Source organism: Lytechinus pictus, chromosome 5 (assembly GCF_037042905.1).
Source record: "Lytechinus pictus isolate F3 Inbred chromosome 5, Lp3.0, whole genome shotgun sequence".
Classification (NCBI taxonomy): Eukaryota; Metazoa; Echinodermata; class Echinoidea; order Temnopleuroida; family Toxopneustidae; genus Lytechinus; species Lytechinus pictus.
In genome coordinates this window covers 4701132-4720781 of record NC_087249.1, presented here as the reverse complement: position 1 = coordinate 4720781, position 19650 = coordinate 4701132, and the positions used below count along the sequence as shown (strand labels likewise).

The following is a 19650-nucleotide window of genomic DNA, read 5'->3' as shown; positions in this document are numbered from 1 at the left end:
AAACCCAGTTTGAAGTTAAACCTGGGATTGAAGTTAAACCCTCAAATGTTTCTTTATGTATGAGATGTTTTTATTATGTTCCTATATGAAATGACCTCTGAGACCTTTGACTAACCTTTGACCCCCAAATGATCAGCTAATTGTCTGGATTGATAAAAGAAACAAGATTGAAGTTGATCCCTTAAATGGGTCTTCAATATTCACAACAACAAGATATAGCAATTTTAAAAATCTGTGACCTTTAGCCTTTACGACCCCCCCCCCCAAAAAAAAAAAAAAAAAAAAAAACTATTCACATCATTGGACCAAGTTAAAATTTGATACGTCAAACAGTTATTAAGTTATCATGAGAAAGTAAACGAGATGGATGGACTGAGACAACCAAAAAAACATTACGCCTATAGCAACTATCTACAGAGGGCGGAGGCACAAAAGATAAAAAAAGACTTAAGAAGAAACTGTTTGAAATACTTTTCAAAGAGAGAGAGAGAGAGCCATATTCATATCAAGGCTAACTATTTTGTAATAAGATTATTGTCATATCTACACAAATACAGGCAGTCGGCTAGCTTGACAGTGTAAGATTTGGGTTACTACGAATATTTGTCTCCTGATTTTGAAGAGTGCATTTCTAAAGAGTAATTTTTAGGTGGCATCAAATATGATTTTTGACATTATCTGTAGGATTAGAGTGTTGCCTGTTAGGCAGACTAGCCATTGTTTTATTAACTCCTTGAGAAATATTAACCCGTTTTTTATCCCTCGATTGAAGATAAATTCCTGTTGTACATGTAGTAACAATTTTAGAACGAGTTCATACAGAATCCAATTGAATAACCACCCAAGTGTCTGTATGTATGAATAAAAAAAATCTGGAAGAAATTGTCCACTTGCTGAGAAATAAGCAAGATAAGGATAATATTCTTGTAATTTGTAGGGTCTTTTTCCAATTTATAATAACACACTGTCCCACATGTGCTTATCTATGTTGGCAATCTCCATTATGATCGTTTTTTCAGCTTAGATTTCATGATTTCCCAAGGTTCAGTTTATGAGAATGTACGAGACCTAGATTTAGAATGATAGAATGACAATAAACCTTGGTTTTACAGAATTTTTCATGAAATAAGTCATTCATTTATCTATAAATCCAACACTACACAGATGAACTCTATTCAAATAGGGCTTAAAAGATTCTTGCTTTGCTTGTACTTACATGTACTCTCCACCCTAGGAAAAATCCTTGAGCAAATCTACTTATATTGTTTGCTCCACATCCTGGTATCAATTACTTGCTGTTTGTTTTCTCTTTGTTTTGTTTATTTTTATTTCTCTTTGTCTCAAATATACTTATGATCAAGCATTTTGTAAATTCTATGGCCCCCGTACTTTGGTTACCTTCATAGACCATGATCTATCTGTGTTAGAATTATTGCAAGTGAAAATTTCAGAACTGCGTATTGCACATGTATATTTCCTATCTTTACTTTACTCTTTCCTCATGCTTAAATAATGAACGAAAAATGAATGTAAAACGTAGTGTGAAACCGAAGTGAGCTAAGCTTAACCCTGGAAAATTGGTGGGGCTAAGGCCCCCCCCCCCCCCTTAGCCCCACCTATTTCCTGGGGTTCAAGGAATTTTCTGTAGTGTGAAAGCATATTACTTTCACTTTTTTTTTAAATAGACCTATTCTGTTAAAATGCTGAAAATTTCCTGTGATAACAGTTTACAGAATGATTCTGTTATTTGTTTCTGTATTTTTTTTTCTTCAGTACAATCATCTGGGACTTTTAAACACTTTAGGAAGAAATGGTTAGTATGTATTTACCTGTGTTGGTGCCACCAGTCATAATCCAAGCCCCTGTAGTCCTAGCAGCCTTGCTTAGACCCTTACAAAGAACCCTTTTGAGCTTGGGTTGCATGGCAAAGTCTTGAAGACCTCCTCGCATTGAGATTAACAGGTTTGGTAGACCAAGATTCCAATGACGTTTCAATAGATGCAAGATAAGATCAGGACTGGTGTCATCTGCAAGGCGGATGTACTGCCAGTCAAAATAAATCAACAAATCATTCATTTAAAAATTACCCTTATTTGTTTACCATTTCCTCGTAAATTTGTAAATTTCCAAATTTCCAATCTTTTCAATAAAAAATTATCACTTTCTTCAAAGTTTAAAATAAAATAAATAAATACTATCAAGGGAATATGGACATTGGTCATATTAGTCATATCTATTCAAGTGCCCCAAAATGGTTGTTGTGAGGATATAATCTAAAAATATGTTTTATTTGATAAATCTACTGATTTTACATAAATATTTCAATCGATTGGGTGCCGATCAAAATAAAATACCTGTGTATTTTGTCTTGTTTAACAAAAAGACCTTCACAAGCATTGAATGTGCTGAAATTTTCAGGAATTGGTCTTTGCTAGTAGATTTCTAATATCCAAGGACTGAATATGAAAAGTAAGTTCTCAAGCAGCAATCAAATAAAAATAGAACAGTAGCGAGAGAGGGCATTATATTTATTTTAAATCCAAACAGCCAGAAAAAATATATTTAAAATTCAATAGATAAAATGAATTCAATGACTACTATTCTAGTGTAATATTGCAATTTTTGATTGACACTCAAGTATACTTCACAATACTGAGCCTTTACCATTGCTTAAAAGCAGACTTTGAATAAGATAGCTGTTGACTGTACATGGATGGTTGTATATATCATCTCAATGTAAAATATATCATTCATGTATGAGGTTAATAAGGCATACCAAGAACCTAAAAGGTCACTCCGCACAAGCTTGGAAACATCCCTGACAAATTATTGAACGTATACATGAAATTCATTCCGAATTCAAATTGCATACTTTCGCGCTGCATCAAAGAGAAATACAATTACCAGAGCGCTGTATACTTGGATTATGAATAAAGAATGGGCATGTTGGTTACAAAATTGAGGGACTGCTTTTTTGTTATAGATAATGCATCATTTTATTACTTCAAATATCCTCTCTGAATGCGCCTGGTGGTAGCAAAATTTAAATCAAGGGAAAATGACAGGACTGAAAAATTGACTCGTCTTCCTTAGTAATCTTTCTTCTTTTTTTGCAAATTCAATCTCTACCTTTGCCTTGTTGCCATGACCAGCTCCCTGGAATTCCAGCAATCCATAGGCATCTGTTGCCAAGGAAACCGTGTGGTTTTTTGAATTCCATAAACTTGAGTTTGCTGAGGATCTGAGGTGTGACGTCTGAGTGAGTTGACGATGGAAAGCAAGACTCCTGCCACATCCACATCTGAGAATGAGGAAGAAAAAGAGCAAGACCAATAATTTTATATTGGTATGCATTTATTTATAATTTCGTTGTTTTTTTTCGATTCATTCATTTATTAAACTATAAATGGGATTTTAAAAACAGGTAAAAGATTCACAAGTTCACAAATACAACAATTACATATAGCTCTTCAAATGTGGCTAGAATAACAACATTTCAAATCAGGGGAAAATGACAGTAATGACAATAATTTTTTATAATTAATTAATGAGATATAAATAGTGGAGACAGGATAGAGAGAATATAGATGAAATCCTTTCTAACATTCTTTATCCCAGTTTTGCAAACTTGTTTTCAAAGCTTGCCCAACCTAGCAGGCATTTCCTGAACCATGTTTCCTGCTTAACTCAAGTGTATACACACATAACTAAAATGATAATCACACTAAATGATGCATAGCTGGATGCTTTTCACTCTTCATTTTTAGTTATTTTTAAAACCTTTCTAAAGCTGTGGTAAGTAGACAGGAGAAATGTATAATGAAAAGAGACAATCATCTGTATATTTGAGTATCATCTAGCATTCCTATCTTTACACACAAATGTAGTGGCCACTGAAGATTTTTTTATAAACTAAAATTGTTACATTGTTTCTAGTGCCCTCACTTGGTGATTTCTTTTTTTTTTAATTTTCATTACACTTTATTTGTTCAAAATATGAGGAGAGATACACAGAATGTTCTAAAAACAATTAACTATCCCTGATTATAGTCAAGTGAATTAATTTAATCGACAGCAAATGGTTTGACGTTGCAAGGGCTTTCCTGAGCCATACATGTAGTCCTATGAAAGTGACTAGCCCAATAGTCTGGAGAGATCATATTCAACTACTTTTAAAGGCCCTTTAAGGACTGTCTTACAAGTTTGATGATTTAACACCAAACAGTTAGAGACATAGATTACATCTGGAAATCTTCAACACATTCCATGCTTGAGATAGTCATGATACAAAAGAAAATATTATACAGAATTTAGTTCAGGTGCATATTACTTAAATTGTTCCAAAACACATGTTTATTTCAAGTCCTTCACACCAGACAGGGATCCATGGGGGGCTAAAAGGGCCTCCCCCCCCCCCTCAAAAAAGAGATGGGGGGGGGGGAAGAGGGGAGAATGGCGGATGGATGAACGGAAGAATAGGTGGTTTCAAACCGCCTCGATCACAAGAATCCCCGTTAAATTACGAGAACTTTTTTAGGCTGAAAAATACCCATTAATTATTCCTGCATTCACACCGCCCTGAAACATACCCTTCGGGATAAGTTCCTGAAGTTACGAGCATGCGCAGTATGGTCTGATAAGCAGCAAGGCGCGAAATTCAAAATCACTAGCCCAGCAGCAACCCATGCACGGCGCCGCACCCAACGACACGCTGGGCTAAAAGTTCCCGTAATTTGCTTTCAGACCGCCAAAATACCCACGACCTTGGAAAAATCCCCGCGAAAGTTCTCGTAATTTCGCCAAGTACCTACTATTTATCGGGTATTTTCTTTCGGGGATATTACGCGTAGTTTGCTTTCAGACCGCCAAAATACCTGGTATTTTCTGATCGGGGTAAATTTCCCGATCAGAGAATACCTGGAACTGGCGAACTTCGAGGCGGTCTGAAACCACCTATTGATACAGATAAAAGACAGACACCATTTGGATCCTTTAGTCTCAAGTACACCTCTAGACGGCAAGACAAAGAGAAGGAGTAGGTTCGTGTAGATAAATCAGAGGAAATAAATAATTTAAGCATTACATGATAAAGGAAATAACACTTAGATTAGTTGTGGAGGCTGGGTATATATAAAGAGAGTAGCTTAATTAATGACCAATTCCTGCACTCCTTCATCTTAACCACAGCTTATATTGGCCCAAATTCACAAAAGAGGTTTAACCAGGAGGTGGTGCAAAACCATAGACTACGCAGAATTTGTGTATTTTTACGTTAATTTAACACAAATTTAGCATATATTTACTATTTAGCACCCTTTACAAAAGCATGCATTTGTCTGAACCTTCTCACTGAACATGTAAGCATTATACACAAAATCTGCTTTATTATTAGTCCATTGTTTTGTACCCCTATTTGTTTAGCCCTCTTTTGGGTACTTGGGCCCACAAGATAAGAGTGTTGAATATAATCATTATTACATCTTTCATCATCATAATCATTGACAATATTTACGTAGCACCAATAAAAAGTGCTGAAAAAAAGGAGAATTTTTTTTTTTTTAATATTGGTAAGAATTTTAGGAAAATCCATCCTGGATTTAAAAAGTTACTAGAATTTTATTTTTTGATTTGTGAAATCATAATGTATGCAAGCAGTTTCTCCATATCATGTAATAAATATAAAATGTTATTTTCTCAATAAATTAAAAATTACTTTTGTGATGCCTTCGGTATCAACAGACAAATTATTTCACGCCCGCTCCTGAAAGAAAAAATAATCATCATGAACCATTCAAAAAATGAAATTTATGCATTTTTTATTACATAACGTATGGGGCAGCGGTTCGAAGATGATATTACATACCAAAAACTGAAAATTCTAATAACTCTTTAATCTTTGATGGATTTTCCTCATACTTTAACCAATCTTTTTTTTCTTCTGTTATTTTCACAACAAACTTTTCTTGAGGGTAAACTTCCCCCTCAGAGAGTTGATTAATGAAACTGCGGTGAATTAAGAGATGGGGTTACAAAATACAAAATAACATAAGCATAAGCCTACACAATTATAACCAAATAAATCTTGAATCATTATCACTAAAGTCATTAATTATAATTATAAACATCATGATCTCTTGACCTGGTTTGAGGTCTGCTTCAATCATGTTATGTATACTAAACATAAAACTGGACTGAAAGTTAGCCTTTCAGGAAAAGTGAAAAGAAATATAAAACTGGACTCAAAGTTAGCCTTTAAGCAAAAGTGAAAAGAAATAACAAATATTACATCCAAACTGAATAAAATTATCTACAATGCTAAATAAAAATAATGAGTAAAACAAAGAAATACGTAATGAAATATGAAAGATAAGAAACAAAAAAAATTATCAGATGAAAATAGGATGGAGCATTCTGAAGGGATCCAATCCATAAGAGATAAACATGAGAGCAAAGCAAGAGGCTCACAATGAAAGATTAATTTAGGTATTAAAGAATGGGATAGTAGTATTGTCAGCTGGAGATGAAAAGTTTTAGAGATAGTAAAGCAGACACACAGGGATCTAGATACTCACATGACAATTCACACCAGCATGTGTAACGTTTGTGGTTAATTATTTGAAATTAAGACATCCTATACTACCACTACATTGTATTATAGCAGTGTTCAGGAGTATACCTTTGGAGAGATGGTCCCACATGAACTCTTAAGAAGGGAAACAATCTAGACATAAAGTGGAAATTGGAAGGTCATCCCAAAAGACACGCTCAACCAAAAAAAAAAAATCCGAAAAAAATTAGCTTTTCCCTGTTAAGACGTGCATGGTTCACCAAGAGTGTAAAAAATGTCAAATGATGAGAGAATATTTCTGGACTTTATAAACTTGTATTCAGGGTATCTTTCCCCCATGTTTTATCAAATATTTTCATGTTATCTCTTATACATGTATTTCAGTTTAAAATATCAAATATTTTCATATTTCCTCCAATGATAAATCTTGGTTGATTCCTGTAACAGGACACGAAAAGTAATCTTTATTAATACTCACCAAAACCAAACCCTTTTGGGGGGAATAGATCTTGAAGATCTTGAAGTTATGGTTTCATGGCCGAATGCAGTGCAGGGAGGAGGGAGGGGGTCAGTTTCCCACCCCCCCCCCCCAAATTTGGAAAACTTCCTTTTTACTAAAGATTTTCACAAATTATTTTACTTTAGAAATGCAAAAGCGCCCCCAAGGCAAACTCAGTCGCTTTACTCCCACACTTTCAAGTTTTACGTGTGTTACCCCATCTCCCCCCCTCCCACACAGCCCCGGAAAAGATTTCTGCCTATGGCCGATATGGATAGCAGACAAAGCATGAGATTCAATACCCAAGTGCCCTACAGCAGTTGCGTTGTGGTGCACTAATGCACCCCTGCGAGATAAGCCCCCCCCCCCCCCACGCATCCCCCGCTTGTCTTGAAGTTTTGTGCTGAGAACGGGTGGAGCATTGACACAACCTTTTGAGACAAGCCAGGGGGAGCTTTTCCAAGTTTCTCAAAAATTAAAACGAATTTACCTCCACATTAAACACAATCAGGCACAATGACATCACACACATACTATTAACTATTAAAAATTGCATTTCATAGAAATATGGAATTAACTGTGTAAACAGGGGGTGATTACATGGGATGTCACAAAAATCCAGAACTCTGTTATTCTTCGATAACATTTTAACTAACCCAATATTTTTCTTTCAGTATTTTACTTGGCCCTATCATCAAAAGAACCTTGGAGTCAGGGTGAACTTCCCCTTTAAGTTATGATTACACTTAGCATGTACTTTCAAACTTTAAATAATAATCAATAATGCGTCTTGTGAAATATAATTTGGTCATTACAATTACAGCCTGTGATTACTGTTGGTCATTTTTTCCCCCCTTGTTCAACAGAAAAAGTAGATTTAGCTTCAGGAAATAGCACATTTCCAAATCAGATCAAAGATCTCTTTGTTTTTAATGTTTAAATGTGATAGTGGACATGACTGTCAGACACAATGTAAGGCTCTAGAAATCAAGATAACAAAAAGCATGAATTTGTGTTTCATAGTAAATGTCAGGGCTAAACTGGTATCTCTAAACTAATAGGACATGAGGCAAAGAAGCGTGCACAGTTAAGCCTTTGTTTTAAATCTTAGATTAAAACAAATCATGTTCATACTTTATATGATAATACTAATTTGCAAAGTGCAGTATATGTGGGTATATTTTTCTACTGTGTTTAAAAGCTTTCAATTGCTAAGCGTCCTAGCTTATTTGGGGTAATTATTTTTTAATCTTTTTTTTAAGTCTAAAATTTCTTTAAGCTTTGAATTGCCTAATGTTATGGTGTAGTCTATTGCAAAGTCTTTGGACTGCCAAAAGAAATGATCTGCAAAAAGTGTTTTTATATGTGGGGTAAAAGCTAATATCACTTTTTAACATTTTCATTCTGTTCATGTGCTTGTGATTTCCCCAGACACCAACAGTGAACTTGAAATCATAATTTTCTCAATCCCTGGGGGTTGGTGCTGGTGAATGGGGGATTAGACAGCGATCGTCAAAACCAGCTTGTAATACTTGGTTCAGAAGATGGCATTGATTATGGCTCCTAATACCAACTGCCAGAAATATGTCATATTTTCTGCTGACAATACCAATACAAGGGGCCCCTTTCATGAAGTTTTCTATAATTAAAACGAATTTCAATAACAATTTTAAGCTACTGAAATCTATCGATTCAAATAGCCGAGAGAGAACTTGTCATAGAAAATGCTTATTTGTTATTACAACAAGTCTTTAGTGGCGCTGTGGCTGGTGTTGGTGTTGTGGTTGGTGTTTTGACTCTTGTCGGTGTTGCCAGAACACCAAAATGTTGCACCCGGGTAAGAATCCAAGAACCTATGAGCAGTCTGGCTGTAGTTGGCTTTAAGATAAATAATGCCAGTAGTGATTTTAAAGGGAGTTTCTACAGAATCCAATCAAATGATCACCCAGGTGTCTGAATTATTGTGTAATTGCTGAGAAATTAGCAGAACAATCATGAAATTCAAGCACAATGTCAGGTCTTTTTCCAAGCAATAATCATTCACTGTCCCAAATGTGCTTATCTGTGTTGATCTTCAATGTGATATATAGATTTTTTTTTAGATTTCATGATTTCACGAAGTTCAGTTAATGTAATGTACCAGAACTATGTATCTGTGAAGATATCGTGACAATTAACCTTGGTTTTCAGACTTTCTCATCAGATCAGTGCTTTACTGCAACTACTTTAAGAACAAAGGACGTACCAGAATATACTGCTGCCATATGACTAAACCTCACCCAGCCTCCTCGTGGTCAGGACAAAATGGGAATACACGTGACTGCTGCACACACGGTGTCATTACGTGTATGCATGGCACACGTATGGTAAACAAGAACTTCCTTATGACGTAAAACACCATCACCTTGTCATAGACAGTAATAAAACAAAAGTCCCCTGGTAAAATTTAATCTTTTTTTTCGTTTTGTATAACAATGAAGTGCGACAACAATCACAAAAAGCCAACATCTACATTTTTTTTCACATGAAAGGAAACGTGAGTTGAGAACCTGATCCAGCAACTTGCTTTTCTCAAATATCTATACACAGCTATTACATCATCACAATTACAATAGTTATATCAGGGAGATATGTCTTATACATTGAAATATTAACACTTCTTTAAATGCTCAAATTCTAGAAACTAAATTTGACAAAGATTTTCCTTCTGAATAGTAGTTTCTAGAAGCTTTGCAATGATGGCATCACGATGTTGTACACCTACATGTTGTATCGATAAAGAGTGACAGGTTTTGGACTGGTTCCCACTTGAAGAAACATTTAGAAACGAATGGTACTATGATTCATCATGCAATTACACAAACCACAATTATATCACGAGAGTCACAGGGGAAAAAGATGCCCCCGAAAAGGGCCAGAAAGGGGGCTGCTTTCCTGATTTTAAAGTAATGATGGGTCTTTTAAAGCTAAACATGTTTGGTGGAACTAGAATATAAATTATAAAACTAATGTGTTTTTTTTATTTGATATGAAACCTATTCCTAAGCATGGTCTGGGATGAAAACTTAAGGATATAATCTGTCTATGGATTCTTGATATCCAATTCCTAAATTTGTAAGATCAATGTTCAAAGAGACCTTTTAAAGTAGTAGTAGTTGAATATGATGGCGCTCTTCAATCTCTCCAGATTATATGCACCAGTCACTTTCGTAAGTAGTGCTTCGGCAAGAAAAGGCCCATATGGGACGTCAAACCAAATGGCGATGATTATATGAATACGTAATTTTAATTAGTCACCCATCCACCGATAAGTAAGTCCTACAGAATTTCATAAAATCTTCACCAAATAATAACTAAACTTTTAAAGGAAAACATAAATTATCGCTAAAGGGCACTAGGTATGATTGATTTAGATATTCTAAATTTCACAAAGAATTGGCAGTTCAAAAAAAATCAAACGGCTACTCTACGGGTTTTTTTATATTGGAATGTTTGATGATAATGTTTATCTTCCACAATTTATTTCAAGTAAATACAGGCCTATATAAAGGCTATCCCACAATTTTAGAGATTTAATATAAATCAAGATCAGCTATGATTAATGACAAGCCAAAATAAATTCGAATTTCAATCTTTTCCAAAGATTTGGGGATTCAGAACGTTTTATAATTTTTTTTTAAGATTTACATTGAAATCCAGAGATACGACTTACCGTATAATCCAGAGTTTGGACTTACAATAATATCCAGAGTTGTGTAAGGAATTCTCTTTGAATTAAAAATTCATTTGCTAATTGACAATGGTAAAAAATAAGTGATTGCTATAAAGTTACCAAAATCAGATTCTGTTAACAGATGGATCTTTTGAGGTGAATATACCAAATTATATCTGGGACAATGGTTCCATGACATTTGCTCCGGCGACAATTGCTCTGCTTTAGATTCCAAACACTAATCGAATGACCAACTTTAACCCTGTGTTTAACACTAAACCTTACCCTTAACCTAACATTAAACCCTATTGCAACCCTAACCCTACATCCATGGTCCATGCTAAATCTTAGACAAAATTAAGCCCGGAGCAATAGTCACAGGAGCAAATGTTGTGTCACCGGGACAATACACCTTAATTTGACAGGATTTATCTCTGTCTTTTTCTCAAAGCAACTCCTAAATTATAACCTGGTTCAAAAGTGATCAAAAAGCACAAATTCAACATTATGCCTAATCCAACAAATATACCCACTTTTCATTAGGCTATGGCTGTTTTGTTCATTAAATCAAAAATTGGCAATAACCTTTTATGTCAAATCCCAAGGACTTGCAAAGTCACGATCATCTTCTTTGCTATTATCTTGGCTATGACAATGTTTTTTTGTTTTCTATGAATCATGGCAAGATGATCCATATCACAAGGCAACAAGCCCCCTTCCCCTCTCTATTCTCTTTTTATCCCTCACCTCTCTCTCCCTCTCCCTCTCTCCCCCTCTCTCTCTCTAGGTGTTTTCAGACCACCTCGAAGTTCGATCAGTTCCAGAGGGATTCTTGAGATCGAGGCGATTGAAAGTGAAACCACCTTCTCTCAGGACTGCACCAAGTCAGGTTATATAATACTAAATGTAAAGCTGGTGGAAAATGCCTGATGCAGGAAAAAAGTAAATTTACACTTAATAAAATAATAATAATTATAACAACATTTATAAGGTGCTTAATACAGATGTTTCTAAGCGCTCCATTTTCTGATTAATTACCAGGATTATATGAACAAAAGTGTCATCAATAAAACCAGTAAATGAGATGATTACCAAATCTCAGATTAAACAAAAACAAAAAGTATATGCAGACTTATGCACTGAATCATAAAGATAAATGATGCAGAATCTTATTATTGGAGGCGATTTCAATTGTGTCAATTAAAGGGGTACTCCAGGGTAAAAATAATACGAAAAAAGTCGAATCAGACAAATCGTCAGCCACTTTATAAACCAGCATAAACCTTGGCTGGTCTCAAAAACACGATTTTGAGATAATTTCGTTCATATTTCGGATGTTTTTATGAGGCTCACAACTTTGCACTTTGAAAGAAACCAGAGCAATTATTTATACCAATTTAAAGTATAAATTCTATCCTTTGATAATTTGCAAAATTTTGTTTGCAATTTGAATCTCTTATTTCAATATTTGAAATGAAGCGCAGGTTATATTTAAGACTGTTTAGTTTGTTTACTCTATTTCAATTAGATATAGAGTAATCATTTTCAGCCAGGAATATCCCTTTAATTTGGGAGGGAGTATTAAACCACATGTATGAAAGAGGGAAGAGTGCCGGAAGGCTTGGTCCCAACCAGCCTTACTTGCAAGTGCGTGCTGTCTACTTGCAAAAATGTGGGCAACATTTAGGGATCCAAACGTGGTGAGTACCGCCTCCGTACGGATTTGAGAACACGCGGACACGACGTAGCACTTTTACTTCTCCTGCATGAAGAACTTTCACTGAGTGGGGTCTGTGTGCCGGCTTTGGATTCACCCCCAGTAAGGGTGAAGCGCATGCCCTCTACTTCCAACATTCTTCGCACTTCCACGCACTTACAACTTGCAAGTGAGCAAGGACATCCTACGTGAGCAGCACATATAAGTACAGCCTCCGAATGATAAATGTGGCAATCGCACAGAGATCGTACATGTAAGTTGTAAGCATGTACAACTCGCCACGTGCACAAAGTATGAAGCACGTAACTGCTCACGATCGTGCGAGTGATGTGTGTTGTCGTCCTCCCTCCATACTCTTGCCACTCTCTGCTCACCTTTTTTAGAAAAACGTGGTGGCCATGGCCTCCAAAAAAACTGTATGGAATAAAAACATGCACGGTAGGTTTTGACCAAGGGGTATCTAACAAAGAGGGAGCTCTAAGAGAACTCTAAAATGATAATTGCATTAATGATATGCATCTTACGTAGCATGACAAAAAGGGGGATTTAAGAGATGATTGTTGGCTCCATTTCAAATAACATTAAGAATTCACAATTGATAAAATATTCCTATATCAGGAAATGAAATGGAGTGTGGCTTTACAGTTAAATTCGGAAACATAGCAGGGAGATTACCTATAATAGTGAAAGGACAGATCTCACACAATACAACAAAAGACTTTATGCCATGTAACCAAAACGAGGCAGAGCAGATTATAACGCACATTATAGCAGCCCTATGTACGCACTACATATTGTTGCGTCATTTTGTAACCACGTACCCGGGCATCGCAAATTTGATCTCAAAAGTTGCGCGAGACTTGAAAGTAAAAAGTCAGCGAGCGGCACAGTAAAAAAAATTCGCGCAGAGGGTTTATTGAGAAAAAAGTCAAGGGGGCGCATTCCATTCCCCCCCCCCCCCCGTGCCTTTTAGGGTTAATGAAAAAGAGGATGTTAATATTTCTTGAGGGAGAATGAAACCCTTCAAACAAGGTAAGCTTGTGTGAAAGCATAATAATCAAATATGATAAATGAAAGTCTGAGTAAAATTGGACAAACAATAGAATAATTTATGAGCATCTGAATGTCAAGGAGACTATTAAAGGTCAAGTCCATCCCAGCAAATGTTGACTTGAATGAATAGAGAAAATTCAAACTAGCATAACACTGAAAATTTCATCAAGATTAGATGTAAAATAAGAAAGTTATGGCATTTTAAAGTTTCGCTTATGTTTCACAAAACAGTGATATGCACAACTCAGTGACATGCAAATGAGTCAGTCCATGATGTCCATCACTCACTATGTCTTTTGTTTTTTATTGTTTGAATTATACAATACAGGCCTCTACAAAAAAAAAATTAATCACTTGCCCGACAGGGCAAGTGATTAAAAAATTTGCTTGCCCGATAGAAAAAACTGCTTGCCCAATATTTTTTCATAAATTCTTTTGCTCTTAATTATTCTTTTCTGTCCTGGCTGAACTTGATTTACTGGCGCTGCCCTTGGCATTTCTTTTTCTTGACTCTTGTTCAAGTTGTTCTGGCCTTCATTCTTGGAAAGAAAGAAGAAAACAGGAAGGAAGGAAGAAAGGGAAAGAAAGTATAAGGGAAAAGAATAAGGACAAAATGAAAGAAAGAAAGGAGGAAAGGGAGGGAGGAAAGAATGGAGGCCAGAATGGAGGCCAGAATGAAAATAAAAACGAGTGGAAGGGAAAAGGAATGAAGGAAATAAAAAAAGGAAATGTAATAAAGAAGGCAAGTAAGAGAAAGAAGGAAAGAAAGAAAATGAACAGAGAGAGAGAGAGAGAAAGGATCAGGAAATAAAAATAGATATGTAACAAAAAAGGACAAGAAGGAAAGATAGAAGGATAGAAAAGAAAGAAAGAGGAAAAAGTTCAAAGTTCAAACTTCAAGCAAATAAAAACAATCCAATCATATAACAAAAATCCTAATGATATTTGGTGTTTCTTTTATATATTTCTAAAATTAAAAAAAAACTAAAATGTTTTAGAAATGAATAAAATATGGGACGTCTGGTCCTGGCCGAGTCAGTCCAAAGCTTGCATGCATTCAGCGCGATCTAGCTCGAGACTCGGCTGGCTCGATCGCGATCGCTCGTGTACGTCCGTACATGCGCTCAGAGGGCGAGAGAGGGGTTTCCCCAGCTAGCTCCTTCGTCGATTAGTAGCGCATGCGCACATTGTAGTTTAGAAAGTAAGATGGCAGCCTCCATCGAACGGGACCGCTGGCGATAAATTGTTGCCTTTTGTCGGTAAATTGGCGCTGATTTGACATGTTTCCACTGTTTTTTGACTGGTATGACATTGTATGAGAGATAATTGGCCGATAATTGCAATTTATCAAAAAATTATTAAACTTTACTGTCAATATATCTTGTTCATTTTCAAAACAACCACTTGCCCGATCGGGCAATTGACTTTGAGAAATGCTTGCCCGCACGTCATTTTCACTTGCCCCGGGCAAGCGGGCAAGCGGGTTTGTCGCGCCTTGCAATATTTCATTTTTTACAGATTTGACCATAAGGACCAATTTGATTGAACCATATAGTATTAAACAATGCTAATTCCACATGTTCAGGGAGGAATTAATCACTGTTCACTTGATAATGTGGAGAAAATTGGAATACTTCATATTTCATATAATAAAATACAAAAGAAATAGTGAGTGGATGACATCATCAGTCTCCTCTTTTGCATACCGACCAGGATGTGCATATAACTGTTTGGTGAAATTAAGCGAAATTTTAAAATGTCATAACTTTCTTATTTTACATCCGATTTTGATGAATTTTCAGTGTTATGCTTGTTGGATTTTTCTCTTTTTATTCAAATCAACTTTTTGTTGGGGTACTTGTCCTTTAATTAATGCTATGGTGATCATCCCATATGTGAACAAGATGTATGAACTCCCCCTTTGGACACTGAAAACTTTCTCCAAAACTTCTCTCTGATCATTCTTATGATAGAAAAAATTCATCCATGATCATGATATGATGTTGTGAAACCTATATTACATGTCCTCTCATAAAAAGAAGAACACTCTGGCCCCATTTCATAAAAACTTAAAATGATAGGGATTCTTCCTGGAATGTCAACTTTTTGAGCCAATCAGGAAGCAGAGTTTTCACTGTTGTCATGGTAGTTGACATCGCAGCAAGAATTTTTATCATATCAACCTTTTATGAAATGGTGCCCTGATCTTGTGATAGACTAGACAAATCAGAAAATTTAATGGGAAGTTGCACATGAGTGACAGATCAGAGATCTTGGTCACATTGCCATTGGGAGGATCTACTTTGAGCATTAGTGATTTCAAAATTCTAAAGCTCATACTCTGAGCATTCTACAGAGAGAATTTGGAGCTTTATAGGTCACAAAAAATAAATTTCTATCATCATTCATTACTTGGGGTGTCTTCAATGTCGATTTTCAAATCAAAACATGAATCATGATTGAAAACGCTTTTACAAAACAGTGAACACAAACATGATCAGCAGTGCACTGCTTTTTATGTCAATCTTTTTTATTAAAATTTCCTGCTTTCGTTAGCACATGTGCTTGTGTAGGCTTCAACGGCAAGAGAAAATTTAAAGACATTTCAAAACTTAATCATGTCCAATGTCGCATTCACGATGCTGAAGGTTGTAAAATCTGAGCTGATCGCGTTTCCAAACGTGTCTTTTCTGACATTTAAATTTTTCCCTGAATCCTGATTTAAAAGACATTTACTTTTATGACCGGGAATGGAGGACATTGATGACACCCTTTGTTTCTCATTATTTCTGCGATTTGTAATAGCATTTTCAATCATTATTCAAAATGCTGTTTAAGTTTGGAAACCAACATTGAACACACCTTAAATCATGTATGTTTTAAAACATGTGAAATAATATGAGATGCATAAAACTTTGAAAGTCTGCTTTTGGTGGGTAATGAAGGCAAAAATATACTGCCATGCCAAAAGGAAGCAACTCTGTGAAATAACTTTAATAGTAAAAGCATTAGTAGGTCCATGGTAAAAGAATGTGTCATTGTTTTATGTAGAAATATATATATGGTTTTTAAAATGTCTATATTTCATAAACTGAGGGTCATGTGACTTCACTTCTAATAGCATCATGTAGAGCATCCTGAAAATATCACATATCAAGAAAAAAAATCATAGTTGTTTCCTTTTGTCAAAGGACGCAACATAATTATCAGGTATTTTGAAAATTTGGTGATGGAGAGTGTCTGTAGGCACCTTATGATCTCATCTCTACAAAACTCTTGGAGTAAAACATATCGGGCTTGCAGGTAATTCTCCCTACCCCGAATAGCAAATATATTGAAATCTGAGGGAAAATTCTGAAAATGTACATTGAATTGTAGCTTTGAAGATAGCACATTCTGTATTACAGCATCCTGTGCTACTTCTGTCAGCCCTCTGACTGTGTAAGTTCAGCGCTTGGGCTACCGTAAACAGATATTGAGACTATATTACCACATGTATTTTAACATTTCAGCTATTTTGGGGGCAAGGTTTGAAAATATTCAAGCCAGGTTTCTTGTGTAAGGTCAAACAGTGTATCATCATGACAAGTACAAAATGTAGTCTATTGATAGACTGCACAGCTTACCTAGTGTGAGACTTAATTTTAGCATTCAATGTTGTTGTTTTTGTTTGGGTGGACTTGACCTTTAAGTTTTTGTCTCGCCTTCATAGCAGAGCGAGACTATAGGCTCCGCTTTTCTGACGCCAGCTGCAGCGCCGTCATCAACATTGAAATCTTAAGTTTTTAAATGTCATCATAACTTCGACAGCACATGGACCTAGTTCATGAAACTTGGACATAAGAGTAACCAAGTATCACTAGAAATCCTGTGCGAGTTTCACGTCATATTACCAAGGTCTAATGTCATTTACATGTAGGGTCAATTAACATAGTATTTTATCATCATATGAATGGTGTTTTTGGTTAATAATTAATGCAAGCGAGACTGCCAGAGGCACTCTACTTGTTTATAAGTAGATGCCACCATACAATCTCTTGACTTAACATTTGACCTTCATTTTTGTGACCTGAAATTTATGTCAAAAAGTAATATTCGAAAAAGAAAGTTACACTTTGAAAATATGACATTTCAAGAACTTTTTTTTTTTTTTAAGAATTAAAAGATATTGATATTGCCATCATCATACAAAACGTGATGCCTTGGCCTCCCTGCTGCTATACAGGCGCATGGGCGTCAATCGGTGGGGGACGGGGGGACGTGTCCCCCCCATGATTTTTCAGGGGGGGACACAATATCAAATGTCCCCCCATGTTTTTGTCACAAAAGAAGTGTGACCATCTGGGGGGGGGGATATGTGCATACCTTCTCAAGGAAATGAGAGTTGATTCCCTCTAAAAAACATAAAGAAAAAAACAACTGTCATGTAACTTTTCGATGCAATTAACGGTGGGTAAATTTGCATTCAAAAGCAGCGCAGCTAGCCGTCTATGAGCCGTTCCTGTACGTACGACGCCGGGGTACATGCGAGCACCCACATGGAACCCGCACGTGCGTGGTGGGTTATTTTTCATGTGGGTATGCACGGCATGACAGCATAGGCGGATCCAGGGGGCCCGGGCCCCCCCTATTGGCGGAGCAAAAAAAAAGAAAAAAAAGGGAAAGAAAGAAAACAAGAGAAGAAGAAGGGAAAAGAGAGGAGAAAAAAAGAAAGGGAAACATAAAAGGAGGAAGACGAGTGAATAAGATAAGGGGAAGACTTGGAAAGTAATAATAAAAAATCTTTCATGCCGGGATATAAAATTTTTGCTCGCGCTTCGCATCACCTTTTAGGTGATTTACATATCTTGCTCAATATGGAGCTTAAATATCAAATCTTGAAGTCAATATACAAAACATATTTCAGCTCGAAATTTTAACTTTCATTATTTTGTTTGATTTGCAAATTTGATTTTTAAAAAGTGTTCTGTAAAAATGTTGGTTTATGGTCTGAATATTAACATTTTCTGCTTGAAGCGCTGCATGCTCGCATTTTGATTGGTGAGTTATGTTTATCTCAATATTAATTCTAAAACAAACTACTTAAAATCCCCATTTGATCACATGCAGTTTATCAGAAATTTCGGCTCGCGATTTCCGCTCGCATTGATTGTTAAAATATATCAACTCATGCATCTTATTCATAAAATGCTTTAAATGTCCAGTTTTCAGGCCATAATATTAAGAGATTTCGCGCTCTCATGCTTAGGAAGAGAAATAGGAAGATAGTCATCATTTTCATATGATGACATAATGTCCCGGCCCTATGTCAAAACTCAAAGTAATAATAATGAAACTTATCAGCTCTTTTTAACTGTGATCCATATCCACCTCACAATTTTCCCACAAAGTGCTTGAAAAACAGAGCTTAAATTGACCCTTTTCAGAGCGGAATATCACATATTTTTAGCTCGCGCTTTGCGCTCGCTTTATTGATTTTCATGATAAGAAATGTATTTAATTTACCCTAATTCTACATGTTCTAGGTCGAAATCTGAAACACGCGTTTATTTAGATACGCAGCTTGTTCTCTATTTAAATCATTATCCAGTTTCAGATCACAATATAAAAAATTGTCTGCTTGCGCTTTGCGCTCACATTATTAATGTAGGAAAATTTCCAATTACTCATTTTCATGATTTACAAATCATGAATAGAGTGTTCAGAATTTTTCCGCTCGCGCTCGCATCAATTGTTTAGTTATATACTTATCCTTTTCACGATTACAAAAAGTGCTTAGAATTTCCATTCTTGAGGTAGAAATGTCAAAATTTCCAGCTCGCGCTTCGCGCTCGCATTATTTGCTAGTTAAAATATGTAACGTCATCATGGCTAACACGCAGCCGTTATCAGATCAGATCAAAGCGTATATGAAAAATAAATAAAACAGTTTGTGCTCGCGCTTTGCGCTCGCATTATTAATGTAGGAAGCCGATTTCCAATTACTAATCATTTTCATTATTTACAAAATATGAATAGAGTGTCCAATTTTTAGGTTTGAATCTCGAATTTTTCAGCTCCTGCTTCGCGCTCGCATTAATTATTTAGTTATAATTATACTT

The 19650-nt window shown here is 35.8% G+C and overlaps 1 protein-coding gene across 1 annotated transcript in view; it reads right to left on the bottom strand.

The window, feature by feature from the left end:
• Positions 1–1337: 1337 nt before the first annotated feature.
• The window catches only part of LOC129261907 (transient receptor potential cation channel subfamily M member 3-like), a 37444-nt gene continuing 19131 nt past the window's right edge, over positions 1338–19650 (bottom strand). The window contains exons 3-4 of the mRNA XM_054899930.2: positions 3130–3301; positions 1338–2043 (exon numbers count right to left, since the gene is read on the bottom strand). Of these exons, the coding sequence (XP_054755905.2) occupies positions 1801–2043; positions 3130–3301 (415 nt within the window). The 3' untranslated portion in view covers positions 1338–1800. The remainder of the gene's footprint in view (positions 2044–3129; positions 3302–19650) is intronic.